Raw genomic sequence first — 17045 nt, 5'->3', positions numbered from 1 at the left:
CGCTTCATTAATACAGCCCCTTGGACACGGAAAATTCCTGCTTTTGCTCCTCTAGGTCATGCACTGGACACCATGATGCTTCCATTTCAATTTGTCCTAATTGTCATTGGATTTTTTAAAATAAGTCGCAACATAATTTTGGGTCCCATTATGGCGTATAAATTGTGGAGAAGACTGGTTCGAGTTCTGCCGTCTATTGCAGATATTACATGAACTGTTTTTCCTATATTTATTCTGCATATTTCATCAAAAAGTTGTTATGTGTCTTAAAGTGTTCAATTTTAGAATGGACCTGCGATTTTTGCCACACGGTGATCAGTGATTAATGAATAATATCAAACATTGATCAGGAAGTTACGGGGGCTTACAATACACAGAGAAATAGAACCCCTTGTGGTTGAGTTCAATCTGATAAAATTCAATAACGCGATTAATTGCAGGTAAGTGTATTCAAGAAAGGTTATACTTAGTCTGGCATTTCTTTTGTAAGTTTCAGTTTACAAACAAAAAAGCGTTTAACAAACAAGATGCCCGTGGGCAACAACGCTCGCCTTAGCCGCGGGAAGACTCATAAAGTGCTGCTTCATATAGTAATGCGAATCAATATATATATCTATAAATTGTAAAAAGGGCGAATTATACAGCAATTAACTAGAAATGAATCTCGATTTGTTCTCTTTAGTAGATAATAGTAATGCCCAGTTGTCGACTTGTGGAGCAATCATGTCTAGACGTACAGAAGAAACATCTTAATTAAGATTTCACCTTACTCCTACAAGTGACATCCCAGTCTCTGTACTGTCTATATCTCAGATACACAGAGAGTGGGATACAGTCAGTTTGAATTTTCGATTTGAAAAGCTAGACTCCTTGCCCCAGGTGGACTAATAATCGTATAAAGTTCTAGTATTCGGTGTACTCTATCGTTGAGCAGGGGACACTTCCGGTTTTATTGATCATATTACTTCATGTGTAGCACCGCATAATACACATTAACAGGGGTGGCAAGTACTTCTTCGTTTCCTTGATCAATCCCCGAAGTGGTGTCCAGGATTTCAATATTTTCATAAGCAATCTACTCTATGGTAAGTGATTTCACTTAAACATTTCATTATACATAGCAGCCAGTGTTTAATCTAAACATTTGAAGAAAAAAAACTTGTAATTGCTTTAAATACATGTAGAGTCTTTGATCTAAAACTGCGTCATCATACTCTCCCTCTCTCTCTCTCTCTCTCTCTCTCTCTCCCTCTCTCTCTCTCTCTCTCTCTCTCTCTCTCTCTCTCTCTCTCTCTCTCTCTCATTTTTAATCTCGATGATTAAAAACTGTAAGAACACTGGAACTGTGGATTAATGAGATATTATAATAGGATACCTATTATACTGGATTTGCTAATAATTTTCTTCTTTTGCACCTTTTTCCAGGTAAGAGTGGAACACGGGTATGGCCTTGTCCATCGTGCTCGTGGTAGGACTGGTGGTGGCAGTGTTGTTTATTATTTTTATGGTTTGTGTTGTAGCTATATGCTGCATATCCCTCTGTTGTCCGTCAGACGAAGTGCATCCTATCACTCCGCGACCATATGACACCCGACAACAGTTTTCGTTTAACAGTACCATATAGAATCAGACGTCCGCGACGGGAAACAGTTTTTGCAAAATTGTGTTACTTGTATTGTTGTCATTTGATTTTATTATTTATTCATATTTTTTCTTATATGTAATAAGACGATACTTACATTTCCAACGTTTTTGCGTTTGATATCTACAATTGGTAATGACAGCCATTTCCTCATGGAAGCACTGCGCATTTGTGATGTACATGCGCTTATGAATCTTGCTAAATATAGTACCTCTATTTTAAGCGCTGGGAATTCCGACAGGAATGGAAATAGGATGTAAATATAAAAAAAATCATTTTTTAAAAATACATGTACATAAGGGTATGCACTGCGACACTTCACGCACGCCACTGTGTTCACGACAGGAAGAGCCTGCTCATCCTGGGCACCTGGCCTTGATTGTATAAAGAAACTTGAGTGCGAGGAATCCCTTAACTTTGAGTATTTTCATAAATATCTGAAATTTTCTTAAATTGTTTTGTATGAAACGTCTTCGTCTCAGTATTTGAGATTTTCTTTTACTTGCTCCCCAAAGTTGAGATTTCCGTAACTTTATATTGTATGGGCGTAGATTTGTGATTTTCCAGCACTTAAGTTTAAGATTTTCATCAAATATTTACGGGAGGTCTTATGCTCCCTAAAATATTTGAGGAAACTCAAAAGTTTACTTTGACAGACGACAAGGCAAGCAAACTGTCAAATATTACGCTGTGCAATGAAAAAATTAAGAGAGCATCAACAACGCCGACAGCCGAGACGTTCCCGTGAACTTTCTATTTTTCAGCACATCTGTATCTTTCTAACTGGCATACGTTACTACTTTGGTTTATGAAAGTTAACTTAAAATCTTTTGATTATAAAATTGTTTTGAAAGCCTTTCATACATTAGGCTAAATTATGTCTAATTTACTTCAATAGGTTTTGGACTATTCTATATTACATAATATGACTACACTTAGAAATGTTGATAGAGTTCAAATGATAATCGTTATGATAGAAAACGTAATTTTCGGCCACTATTTGACCCCTGGGGCCAATGTGAAAATTCCGAACCATTATCTACATTACATTTCAGTTTTGGATAGCGCTATATCACTTCTTTAACGCGAGATCGTGAACTCAGACGCAAAAAAGTCCAATCATAAGGGGGAGGGGGAGGGGGAATTTGGGGACTTCATAGCCTAGAACCGCTTAAAAATAATTTCCCTTTGTTTCGTTTTCTAAACTTATATCGTGTGTTGAAGGGGGGGGGGGGGGTGTTAACCCTTCTCTACATAAGTTCAGTTCATAACTTAAAACTTTCAAGCTTATACATTTCCTATTACTATGAAAAATAAATACTGGGGTGGCAGTCACCCAATACATAATTATGTCCATGTAAAAGAAGCAGATATTGATCCCTTAACCCCCCCCCCCTCCGATTCTACGTGCCTGAGTTCCGCTAAAGCCTGCCTGCGTCTGATTAAGACAAATGTAAAGAAGGTCTATAGTGAACTAAAGGTGATGCATTAATGAGTGAAAAAAGGTTCCCTATCCCATCATCCATCAGTTATATTGCATTTATTTGTTTAACTCCGAGACGTTTATACATGTAACACCAACGAACACAACTGAGGCGTTTCCGAACTTCAGAGATGATTACTATACTTTCGCTATCATGAAAATGGCCCCTTGTGTTCTTTATAAAATACGCCCTTAACTTAAGGAAAATCTTCAATGATTTGAGAACGTTTTATACATGCCGTTTTTTTTCCCCCATCTCCTCAAGTTAAGGAATTCTAAATTGATTTGAGGTTAAGGAATTCCTCAAACTAAGTTTCTTTATACAATCAGGCCTGATCCCATCTCTGGTGTGTTCAGGGGTCCGTGTTTGCCCAACCCTTAATTTTGCATTCCTTATAGGAGTTATGAGATTGACCACAGTTCGTTATCGTCACCTTTTCATGATGTATACCGGCTCGTAACGACCTTCAGTGTACAATGTATTTTCAAAATCAATATCCACTTTTAAAATTTGCTAAAATACGACCTTATTTTTAAATATAACATGCAAGACGATTTCTTTGCAGAAACGATTGTCGAGTAACCTGGGTTTTTTTTATGTGCATAAATGGAACAACACCCCAAAAGCCACGTTGTTCTCAGTGTAGATATAAACACCCGTTTTAGACATCTTCGTCCGTTAATTTGTTTATCATCTGCAAAATATTCCCAATTTTGACTTCTCAAGAACTACAAAGCCAATTTTCCGGAAACGTACGCAAAAAAATTTATTTTGAGTGAAGGGAACTCAAGTTTATCAAAGTGATTGACCCCCCCCCCCCCCATTTTTTTTAAACGGGAGATTATTAAAGAATACTTTTATTAGCACACATTGGATAATGTGTTTTGAAAATCTTCTAAAGAACAATTATACAATCCATTAAATTTCTATTGGCACAAATTATGTTCCTTTATCAACTGATTTTGTATTCTTATTTAAAAAAATCTTTTGCTGTGGCCTTAAACTGGAGATCTAGATACATTCTGGGTGTTCTATTTAATTGTATTCTTTATATAGGAGTTATGAGATTGATCGCTGTTCTTTGTCTGCACCTTTTCATATATAAGGTATCCCCCCCACCCTTTTTTTGAAGGGGAAGATAACAAACACCGATCAATCTTACAATTCATGAAGTCATCCCGTTTATCATAAAGTCTGAGTTGTTAGTTTAACGTTTACATCTATGTTCAATAAAATATCCAAGTGTGAAGCCAATGTGGAAGACCGTGTCTTTTATATCAAGTTCAATATCAAATCAGTATCCCTAAAAAGCATGATTTATTAAACTTTTCTTCTCCAGTCTGAGACAAACATAACAGGATTGGAAGCTCATACAAACAAAGTACATATATGTAGATGTGGGGATTAATTAATCCAAATCGTCAATACATAAAAACAAGAAGATGAAATGCATATACTGCACATTAATGTCCACCTCTGGTGAAAGTAACAACTATATCAAACATCGATGTTTGGACATTATGAAAAAATAAAATTATCAAAGAGTGTCATTGTCAAATATAATTTAAAAAATACATGACTGTACTGATGTATGTTTATTTTGATAAAGTGACATCCAGTATGATACATACATCTTATGAAATGATGAAATGAATGCTGATGACATGATTTTAACATTTATCAACAATACCAAAAACACAGCAATAGGAACACACAGGTGCCCATACTGTATAAATAAATAACCCATACTATAAATCAGTTTAAAGCAAGTGTAAGTTCAATATAAAAACAAGTGAACCAAAATAAATTCCTCTGACTTTCAAGTATTTACACTCAAAGTTATCCAACTCAGAACTGGAGGTTATGGATTACTTGTCATACACAGACATCAACATTGTCCGCTATACATGTGAAAGTCAGAGTCGGCTGAAGTTAGTAATGGCTTAAAAGTCTGTACATGAATGCATAAATATGTGTTTATGTTGAAAATCTTGTATTATGATGGAACAAAATGTTTTTTCAAATGTTAATTCAGCACACAGGCATATTATCACCTTTGTAGAAATTTTTTATCCATTGGAAAAATATGAGGCCATGCAGCCTCTTTTTAAAATAACTAATGACAATTTAATGTACAGTAAAACACACCTATAATGAACACACTTATAATGAACTCATGCTTATTGTGAAGTGATATTAATTTCCCTACTAGAGGAAAACAAAAAAATTATTGGATATAACGAAGTTTACTTACAACGAACTGTTTTTCATTAGTCTTACAGGTTCGCTATAACCGTGTTTTACTGTATTGTGTACATACAATAATACTGAAACACTTCAAATCAACTGAAGCATGCTTTGTTGTTTCAAAAAAGATTTTTAAACTGTTTTTTCCATTACAAACTACAGCCTTTCACATAGGGCATCCAGACAGCCAATCAGAATGTGTCTCTTTGTCACATGGCTCCTGGATGTTTACCTTCCTCATCCTCCTCCCATAGGTGGGGGGCTGGGGGCACCTGAGGAAATTCAGGATACACATATATAAGAAATGAATGAAGAAATAAATTCAGTGTATACATATATCTATTGTATGGCTTCTTGGAGAAGAGTCAAACTTTTGTCTTGCGTTAGGGGAGAAGACCTGGGAAACTGTTGCCCAAGTAAAAACGAGGGGGGGGGGGGGGGGGGGAGGGCACAATTTCCCAGGTCTTCTCCACTAGTGAGAAATCATACAATAAGTGTTTATCACCTAACCTTCTACATAATTCTTCATTCAGTAGTGAAAAAATGCAAATAATCAGTATAATTTTTTTTATCTAACTTTGTAACAATTAATATCATCTGCATTTTCTTACTTGTTTTTTTCTAAAACTTTCAGCAAATCATCCTCAGTGTCATTACTTAGCCTAGCTACATGTACATGTATATTAAAAAAGAAAGTGTCATTTTGTAAATGTCTTGATCACTTGAATGCTTAAACATCACCAAGATGCTTAGACTGTGTAACAGTACAGTTACTGACTGCTGTTTTATTTAACCCAAGAATGGATCTGTTGACAGAAACTGTCGGCTGAAGGCAAAAAATCTGCTCGAAGGTCAAACAAACAATTATTGTTTGAGGGGACAGTCTATAACTGTTTTGATATACACCTTAATTATTTTTAGATTTTTTTTTTTTTTTAGATGCACATGGTTTGTAGACTTTCAACAGGACAGTTTGTCAGAGTGTGTGCATTTATCACCGTTAAAACTAGTTTTTAAAATTAAAAGAAAACATACCCCAATATCAACAGTTCGTAAACAGTTGACTGGTCAATAGACTACTAATGTGAGAGTTGGTTCAACAATTGAAATATTCTAAATCCTACTAGTTTTATAAAGGAAAAATTTAAGGTGTATAACAATTCATTTTGTGACTGGAAAACAGTTTGAATGTTTAATGATATGCAAATATCATAATCAAAGCTTGGGAAACTAATTACAATCAATATACATGTTCTAGGTAAGGCAATTCAATGTATTACATATGATACGATTGATTGATTGTATCTTGTTTAACATCTCACTCGAGAATTTTTCACTCATATGGAGACATCACCAAGACCGGTGAAGGGCTTCAAATTTAGGCCTATGCTTGGCGCTTACGACCATTGAACAGTGAGAGTTCTTTAGCATGCCACACCTACTGTGACATGGGACATCCGTTTTTTAAGGTCATCTCTGAGGACCCGTGATATTCACACCTGATGCTGAGCGTTTGGCGATGGAACTGTCACTACCTGTTTTAAAGACTTGGGTCTGTCGCGGCCGGGATTTGAACCCCGGCCTTCCGCATGCGGGGCGAACGCTCTAACCTCTCGGCCACCGCGGCGGTTTGATACGATATAACAGTAATAAGGAGACATTATCTACAGGTACCTACTGAGAATATGGATTTATAAGTTTTTCAATAGTGACTTTATGTTTAATAAACACTGATAATCAGGATCTATTGACATCAAGCAGACAAAAAACAAACTACAACATTAATTCAGGGGAATTATTCAAATAATTAATCTTGTTATCACCACAATATCAGTAAAACTGATGGATGCTCCCCAAAATACATCTAACCAATAAACAACTTCATATGAGGAACTCACACAATGATTAATAACTGTTAAAATATTGTTGAAATGAAAGTAATTTCTCATATGTAAGGTACAAGTATATGTTGGGTGACATTGACCTTAACAAAATGGCCTTGAGTGACCTTTGTCTGAAAGCTATTTCCCTATTACTTATTTGTGTGATATGATCAATACCTGTTCTAAACTGTTGAAATAAGGCACTGTCACCTCATATAAGGTGTTCCGAGTGACCTTGAACTTTACAAAATGGCCTTGAGTGACCTTTGTCTGAAAGCCATTTGCCTATTACTTATTTTTCTGATATATGATCAATAAGTGTTAAAAAATTGTTGAAATATAGAAATTTTTACTAATAAAAGGGATATCTTCTGAGTGGCCTTTCCCTTTCCAAAATGACCTTGGTTCAAGAGTCCCTGTCTCAAGGAATATTTGTAATAAATTAGGATCAATTTCTGATGAAATATTTAGGGGATAAGAATTTTTATATAAAAAAAACTGTTGAAATAAGGAACTTATATTTGTTCTGACTTCTGAGTGACCTTGACCTTTCCAAAATGACCTTTAAAGTCCTTGGTCTGAAAGCCCTTCTCTCAAGGAACATTTGAGATCAATCATATCAATTTCTGATGAAAGGTTTAGGAGATCTATATGAACTCAGACCAACGGGACTGACATGACAGCGACTATTACTCCCCCAAAATTTTTAAGGGAGCATAAAAATGTACATCAGGTACTAATCATTCAATCACTACAGGAAGAACTGCATCAAAATTGCCTACCTCCTCCTCCTCCTCGGAACCCTCCCATTCTTCTTCGTGGTGGAGGGGGTGGTCTGTAATTATCAATAAAACAATCATTAGTCAAATTGAGTATGATACTACTCACAAAGCCTGGGTACCGAGCCGTTGCCTTCATCTCAGCAAACCAAAGGCTACGAGCTACTAATTTCATCTTTAACTTTGGCAGATTGAGTCAGTTTTGTACTTGCTACCCACCACTATCGGATAATTGAATCATGTGCAATTATGTCAGGGTAATGTTTTGCTTGTTTGTTTGTCCATGTAATATGTTGTTTTCTATCCCATTCGAGAATTTTTCACTCATATAGGGACGTAACTAGGTTTAGCTGATGCACCACAAATTCTAACCTACCAGTATGCATGACACTAAATGCCATAGCAGGGAAAGTTCTTTTATCATGCCAAAACCTCAACCATGATACATCATCTCCATTGTTAAGGTCATATATGAAAGGCCTGTAACATTCACTTTAAATTTCAGGTGCTTGACGAAAAAATGTAACTATAGTAAACATCTTGGGTTTCGTGTGGCACTGGGACTGAGAACTGAACTTTAGAATGTGAACTGATTATGTATTTCTCTGAGAAGGAGGTTGTGACAATATTTCAGGCCAATACCTGTATTCACACTGAAAAATCTGGTCTGTATTCTGCCTACAAGATTTTCCTATCAACTGATACTCTACTGCTTTGACCTTGGCATCTCATTATGGTGATAAAATGTACCAAATTGTTAGATCCGGGAGCTTACAGTTTATTTTGCCTACTATATCTGGATGGATGGACGGTCGATGTCATATCATAAACGTCTGGTCTTTGACGGGCATATAAAAACTACTACAAAATGTAAATAGAAATTAATCTACTAGTCTTCAGGGGCAGAGTTTGGTGACACAATCTACAGGATTTAGTTTTGGTTTTGTTTCATCATTATTATTCTAACATGTGGTTGTTTGTTTGATGCATTTTGATTACATGTGAAGACTTCTCTGTGTGTCTTTCCAACTAAATCTGTCAGTCATGCTGAAGACAAGGGTAATGAATCAAAACCTTTGACGAAGATGAATATGATCAAATCTTAAATGTGAGATATCAAATAGTGCTACTGTACTAGATAAAAAATCAACTTTTCTTTGCTTATTCTGAAAGTTTAACCCTAAGAGCTGAAAGCCAATCTGATGAGATGTCATCTTCTCAACTATCGATACATTCTAAATGTAACAAGAGGATCATGGACCACATCACTCACCTGAGTCACCTTGGCCTATAAATAAAAATTTTCCTTATATACTCACATATAAAACTTTGATCCCTATTGTGACACTATGTCAGGAAGCTTTGAAGTAAATATAAACTTCTTTGGCCCACTGGTTGTGAAGATTTTCCCTATATATTTGTATGTAAATCTTTGATCCCCTATTGTGACCCCACCCCAGGTGGGGGAAGGGGTGATTTTTACAAACTTCAATCTGCACTATTTCTGGAAGTTTTCGTGTAAATGTATATGTAAACCTTTCTGGCCCAATGATTCTTCACAAGAAGATTTTTTCATGATTTTCCCTATAAATTTGTATGTAAAATTTGATCCGCTATTGTGGCTCCAACCTACCCATGGGAAGAAGGGGGGGGGGGGGGGGGGCATGACTTTTGTATATATTTGTATGTAAAATTTTGATTCCCTATTGTGAGATCACAATCTGACCCTGGGGGGGGGGGGGGGGGGGGGGGCATGATTTTTAAAACTTTGAATTTGCACTATATTAATAAAGCTTTCATGCAAATTTCTACTTTCCTGGCCCAATGGTTCTTGGGAAGATTTTTAAATGACCTCACCCTATTTTTGCGATTATCTGCCCATTGAAGGGGACATGACCCTTCATTTAAACAAACTTGAAGGCCCTTCACCCAAGGATGCTTTTTGCCAAGTTTGGTTGAAATTGGCCCTGTGGTTCCGGAGAAGAAGTCCAAAATGTAAAAGTTTACAGACAGACAGACAGACGATGGACAACAGGTAATCAGAAAAACTCACTTGAACTTTCAGTTCAGGTGATCTAATAATCATGGACTCTTTCACGATAATCAACATTTACAGTTTAATTCAGTGAGATACTCATTCCCTCTCTTTCTGAATAAATCAGCAGCACAAAGTCATGAACTAAATGTAGAGTGTCATCAAAACATCAGTTTAAATCTTGGTGGTCGCAAACAGGCTAATGAAATTGAATCCCGTTCTAACGAAACATATTTATACTCACCCTCCACCTCCTGATCTGTAATCTGTCGAGTGTGAAGTTCCATTTCTAGTCAGTGACGGCTAAAAGAAATAGATGTTTAGTACATGTACTATAATAAAATTTACAATACATATAAAAATCATGTACCTTGACCTTAAATATAATTATATCCTTTCTATTTATTATCATATTTAGTGAGATAAAATATCAGTATGTTATGAAAATCATATTTATATCACTGATAAGAATAATTCTGTCAATTAATATCATCTGAAGCAATGCATATATTTAACTACATCTGTACAAATTACAAAATACTTATTCAGCACATCTTTAAACTAAATATCAGAGAAGCAGACTGAAAATATTGTTTATTTCTACATTATATTAGAATAATATCAAACACTTACTGACACTAATGTTCTGAAGCTGAAATGAAAAAAGAAAACCTTTATCACAAGACTGTTATTGATGTTTCATATCTGCTGCAGAATCTAATGGCTGAATGACTTCCTAAAGTTGCCTGTTCACATTTTGCAGACTAGGGACTGATATATATATTTCTAGTCACACATCCATTAATGGTACATTTATTATTGTATCTCAAGTCAAAGAATAACTCATTCTTCACATACATGTATGCACCTAGAGTTTAAGATACTTAATTCTATAATATTAATGATATTCTGGATTCACATAACGTTAGTCCTGTAGCCAGGGCTAGTTTAGCTCGCTCTGGACAAGCTGAGTATCAATTACATGTATAAGTAGTACAATGGATTAGTAAAAAAATTGAACGGAGGTCTTGCAAACTCTTAGACATAAACTTTCCACTCATTACAATTTATATCACAGAGTTTTTTTTATAGAATTATCAAATATCGAATACAATTTGTAACAGTCATTTTGGCACATATTTAGAAACTGCAGTCAAAAAACTAAAGTCAAACATGTAATTTACATCAAAGCATACATCATCCATACTAAATCTAATTAAAATTAAATCCTTTGATCCGCTCACCTACGATCGTTGGTGAGCGGATCAAAGGATCTAATTTTAATTAGACTGCATCCAAACTGTGGTGATATTTTGGCAATCATCATGATCATGGTTTGATTGTGAAAATAAGTAAATAAAGGAATTAAAAGTGGTCAAAAAGTCTCAGCTTTGTATCACAGAATTCATCCAAAATGTAAGATTTTACTTCTGTATTTTCAAAAATTTCCTGGACCCCCCCCCCCCTCCCACAACAGGAAGGGACCCTCCTGCACCCCCCCTCCCCCTTCATCACTTCACGACTTGGCTAACTGCCCTTGGTATGCACAGGACTTAAGTCGAGTGTAGATTCCACTAGTTCTGAGGATTAACTTGATCATGTTTAAGAGTCAACCCCTGCATACAGATTCTCCTTCATATATATGTAGCAAAAGACGCATCTGTTAGCCATCATCAAAAGGTTTCTGACCCCCATGTTCCCCTCCATTATAACTAAGTTATCATTTCACAACATATTACATTTGGCAGTGTATTCTTTTCAGCACCTTTGGAAGAGAACTTTTGCTATATCAAGTACTTTGTAAAATGTTTATTTACATTGGATGACTTAACATACTTGATAAAAAATTGTTAAATTAAATCCAAGGCAGACAAGCAAAACTTTAATTTCCACTAAGTATCATGCATGCCAAATAAAATACATCTAACAGAGATGATATTGTAACCCTTGGCTAGTACAGACTCCTCATTACCACTGCATCACCGTATCATAATCAAAACGCATGTATACTTACAACAATACGATAAAATTGATGATCCCCCAGAATACCTCTGGAATAATGGATAGTCTCCATGGAGACTGGGAGTCAACAACTTGACCTACAAATGAAAGTGAAATTCTAGATTAGATATAGAAACTTGTCAGTGGCTGACACTGTGCATGGTTTTGAATTCCACACATGTGAGTTTACCTATATATATCTCAGAATGATAACTTTCAAAGGACACGTTTTCACCATGATTAAGAATTCCAAAATATACAAGTATACATACAGATATACACTGCATCACATATTGAGTATTTATCCTGTATCAATATATCAAATAAAAAACCAAGGTTCACTAACACTCTATTTTGACAGAAGTCTAAAGAGTTTTTAAAGTTAGAGTGATCTGCTCGTGATTCATGTACAAATAGTGTTCGTTTTTTAAAGGGGCATGGACAAGATTTTGGGATAAAAAATTATTTAATTAGATACTTCATTAATAATATAGTATTTGATTAGTATAAAACATAGCAACAAGCCTAACTTTCAAAAACTGAGGCAAAGATGTATTTGAGACATTTAAAATTTTCATTTTCAAAATAAGGCACAAGGCCAGTTTATGTTTACAAGTCACCCGACTCGAATATCACCAAGTTGACAGCTTCAATGAAAATAAAATCAAAGTTTTTTGTTCTTCATTCTTTGCGCTTGCTCCCTAAATTGATTTATCATTAACATATATATATATATATATATGACCATTGTATCTATTTAATATAGATCCGACAGTTTTGGATACTGAATGTTGTTGGTTCTTCAGTGCTTTATCAGGGCTCGAAATTAACATATGTCCGTCAGTCTGTGACTGGTTAAAAGTCTGGCGGACTGACTGATATTTGTTTTAGTCAGTCCGGTGGGACTGGCTAATTTTCTAAAGCATATACTTATGAAATCTTATACACACATTTGGCATGCTTCAATCTGTAGATATCAGACGAATCTGATTCGTAAATATAAATCCCACATTTAAGTGTTACAATATTGTCTGAGACATATTGAGCTAAATTTCATTTTGATAACATTAATGAAATTAAATATGTTTAATTATTTCTGGAAAACTCTGTTGGACTGGTAAATTTTTCTGTGGACTGGTTGAAATTATACCCCATCAGTCCGGCTGGACTGGTGACATAAAAAGTTAGCTTCAAGCCCTGTTTATATATATATATATATATATATATATATATATATATATATATATATATATATATAGTCATAATATATATATATATATATATATAGTCATAATATATATATATATATATATATAGTCATAATATATATATATATATATAGTCATAATATATATATATATATATATATAGTCATTATATATATATATATATAGTCAGTTTTTAAATCGAGGTAAGCTACTGACAAACAAGTTCATGGTACAGAGGTTTCAACAGTCTCGATTGAAGTCTGCAGCGTTTCGCAAATTCTATGGTCGTTATAACGATCTAGTGTTCGTCAATACAACCTATCATTGGGTCAAATGCTGTCTGATGTGTTTCATACCAATTGTTAAACCGTTCTTGGCACACTGATTTTGACTGCGGATAACTCTGTTTACCTGAACAGGATATAGGGCTCAAGGCGGGTGTGATCGGTCGACAGGGGATGCTTACTCCTCCTAGGCACCTGATCCCACCTCTGGTGTGTCCAGGGGTCCGTGTTCGCCCCACTATCTATTTTGTATTGCTTGTAGGAGTTATGAGATTGATCACTATTCGTTATCTTCATCTTTCATCATTAACATACGTCGATCGAAATGTAGAATGTCTTTGACATACTTTTAGTAATCTTGGTGTTCTCACCTCCACCCATGATTTCATGGCAATGACAAGCGTGTTTTTTGACAAAAACGATTTTGGGGGCTGGATTTTTTTATGTTAATACAAAGTATATCCTGAGTAAAAATATTTTTACTTCACTTATTTATAAAAATAACTGTCAGTTTCAATCGATCACAAATTGTATCCATGCCCCTTTTAAATGTCTTGTGGATGTATGCTTTGGTAGTCACAAGGTATTACCAATCAGAGATTGGCAATGACAGAAAACATATATACACTTTTGTTATTTTCTACCTTGGAAGAGATTGATTTCACCAAACACAGGCATTTATTTTAGTTGTATCCTATCATTATTACTAGAGTGACATGTCAGGCAGGATCCTCCTTAATAAAGTGTGTGTGTGTGTAATATATATATTATATACAAATCATATTTCATAATCTGCGAAGTCCCTACAGTTCTCAACAGTTGGTGTGAAACGTCAAACAGTATACAATTATTTCATGCCTACTCCGGAAACGGTCAAGACTATTGCCCTGAGGAAGTGGCGAGGACGAGGCCATAGACTGCATGAGGTCAGAGGACAACAGTTTCCTGAGTCTTCGCCACTACCCAGGGGCAATAGTTTTGACTGTTTCCCCGAGTAGGCATGAAATAATTGTTTTATTACCTAATCTGCTGATCGGGCAATAGTTTCTCAGTAGAAATTCACATATAATACAAGATTCAATTCATGGAAAAATAGCACATGATATGCTAATAAGATAGTTCAGTGGACAGCACTTGGTTCATTTTGAAAAAAGGTATACCCAAAACATAAAGCATCTTAAAATCAAATCTATTTTCACTTAAATGGTTACAACCTTAGGTTTTCTTACACATATCTAATGAAATGTTTGGGTTCATTTCATATAACCATAGCATTGACACAGAGACATTAATGATTGTCCAATTGCCCGAGGCAAGTGAAAACCCAGTTCGGTCGAGTAAAACTCAATACACACTTGCCCGATGGGGCAAGTGATTATCTCAGTAGGAAATGTGATTATTTTGATTGTGTTAATGTTGATAAATATTAAGTATTCGAAAATAATGTCCAGCTCCGTATTTTGTTTTCTTCACAGAATCAACAGTTTTTTAGGACCCTTTTTCATAGATTGTAATGTATCTTATCCTATCAGTAAGTTGCTCCTAATAACATAACTATCCGACGTACAACTTACAAATGTATCTTAGTCATGTTTGTGAGAAAATGTCAGCTCCACAACATTCTCTCAAATTAACATTCAGAAAGAAGACAATTTTGAAAAGAGAGAAGCAATGTTGAAATTAAAAACAAATTTCAATTAAAAGGAAAATGTGAGTTCTAGGCAGCGTGACATCCTACAACTGAATGTTGATACAAAAACAAAAATACATATACAACCGGTACATAGAATCACCGAAATTACCGCTAATCACAGAAATTACCGAAGCAATGACCGAAATTACCTCAGTGTATGTTTATCTATATACTATCTAGTCACACATCCAATTTCATGAAGATTGGTAACAATTTAAAGGAGTTATGGTCATTAAACCGATTAATGTGAAGCGTAAATTTATACGAGTTATTTCCCATGTTATATATATCGTATTCATGGTATTGATTTATACAATGTGTGATAAATAGATAAAATAAAATATTTGTCCTGAATTTTATATTGCCATTTGGAACTTACTGGCTATTCATAGTTCGCTTACTGAGTACCTATCGGTAAAGGGAAGTAACTCAGATTCACACGTCACAATAATCGGTGACTAGATGGTATATAGATGAACATATACTGAGGTAATTTCGGCCCCTTCATTGGTAATTTCGGTCATTTCTTTGGTAATTTCGGTGATTAGCGGTAATTTCGGTGATTCTATGCACCCTATACAACTAGTGAACTATATAACCAGTGATAACTAGCACAAGGGATAATTGTGGTCTGAAAACCAATGTAACAAGTAGTTTAGACACACTTTCAACAAATGTATCATACAAGCACACGACGTGAGTGGTTATCAAGCACTCAACACCATTCACGAAGAAAACGGGACCAACGGCCACACTTTGAATGTTCTAGAAAGTGAAATCTTCAATATACACTATTTCTGTACATGCCGTTTAAGTAATGCGTTGTCAAGTTACATACGTTTTCATTTTACATAAATATACGTTAAATGATCCTTCAATACTCTTATAATCAGACTTTTTGTTCTCTTACCTCCAGGTGAGACGTAAACCATCGTCTGTTTTCACTTTGCTGAGTTGTTCATCGATGTCAATCTACGTCTTCTAAATGTATATTAATGTGTACTACTATCAAGCATTTCAATGACTTCATATTGTTTACATCTAATACGCAAATATGACTGTTTTGGAGCAAGCTTAATTTTGAATTTACAACCAGATACACGAAGTATCTTATTATATTTTCTTCGATTGATAATTTTCAACAAAAAACAAAATACAAAACAATTCTCGAAATGATTATGTACGACTTGATGCACGATGCACAGTTACTTCCCTTGTTGCTTCCCGACAGTGTCAACAATCGAGACAGGTGCTCTCCTTATCAAAGAAAAAGTAAACATCCATGAGATAAAGACTTCCTGAAAATAAATATGGCATCAAAGGAGACGAAAGAGAACATTAAGGCAAGTAGTTATTGACATGATTCAGTATCAAGCTGCTCCGCAACCTCAGAGCACTAAGCATTATTGTTGTATGTTCCAAGTGCGTTCATGTAAAACTTCTGAACTTGAACTATAAAAATACATACATAGTTAATTATATTACAAAAGTAAAAAGAGTGGTGAAGACATGTAAAGGTTGTTCTTTATTGGTATTTAAGAAATGTCATTCGTCATGAACAATAAATTTTGCTCGAAAACGTGTGGATGCAAGAGACTCGTCCGCTCAAACTTCTTTTTTTAAATTAATACATGCATCGCCATAGTGTATAGTAAATGATCAATGTGATGAATATCTGTTACGAGAACTTGTTCAGAACAGCTACAATTTCAAGGTCACAATACAATATTATAATACATGATACGGTGATTTATTTTATTTTATTCATTTACGATTACAAGTTACATTT

The 17045-nt window shown here is 35.0% G+C and overlaps 1 protein-coding gene and 1 long non-coding RNA gene across 2 annotated transcripts; one reads left to right on the top strand and one right to left on the bottom strand.

Annotated features, from left to right (window-relative positions):
- Nucleotides 1-914: 914 nt before the first annotated feature.
- LOC125656971 (uncharacterized) lies at nucleotides 915-1743 on the top strand. The gene is made up of 2 exons (XR_007363138.2): nucleotides 915-1085; nucleotides 1426-1743. It is a non-coding gene; the product is annotated as an uncharacterized LOC125656971 (long non-coding RNA).
- Nucleotides 1744-4702: 2959 nt separating this feature from the next.
- Nucleotides 4703-16314, bottom strand: LOC130048127 (selenoprotein K-like). The gene is made up of 6 exons (XM_056144393.1): nucleotides 16167-16314; nucleotides 12085-12169; nucleotides 10704-10722; nucleotides 10315-10373; nucleotides 8039-8091; nucleotides 4703-5645 (listed from the first exon to the last, which is right to left on the bottom strand). Exons 1-6 carry the CDS (start codon nucleotides 16186-16188, stop codon nucleotides 5611-5613), a joined length of 273 nt encoding a protein of 90 aa, XP_056000368.1. The 5' UTR covers nucleotides 16189-16314; the 3' UTR covers nucleotides 4703-5610.
- Between the last annotated feature and the right edge of the window lie 731 nt (nucleotides 16315-17045).

The sequence above is a fragment of the Ostrea edulis genome, chromosome 7 (assembly GCF_947568905.1).
Source record: "Ostrea edulis chromosome 7, xbOstEdul1.1, whole genome shotgun sequence".
Lineage (NCBI taxonomy): Eukaryota > Metazoa > Mollusca > Bivalvia > Ostreida > Ostreidae > Ostrea > Ostrea edulis.
Note: the sequence above shows the minus strand (reverse complement) of the source record. Positions and strands in the feature narration are given on the sequence as shown.

Excerpts from the sequence above, each read along its gene's own strand:
- LOC130048127 (XM_056144393.1), bottom strand. The coding sequence starts at position 16,188 with ATGGTTTACGTCTCACCTGGAG. Across the intron at positions 12,170-16,166 it reads GGTTTACGTCTCACCTGGAG|GTCAAGTTGTTGACTCCCAG; the intron begins GTAAGAGAACAA and ends TTTCATTTGTAG. Across the intron at positions 8,092-10,314 it reads TACAGATCAGGAGGTGGAGG|ACCACCCCCTCCACCACGAA; the intron begins GTGAGTATAAAT and ends TGATAATTACAG.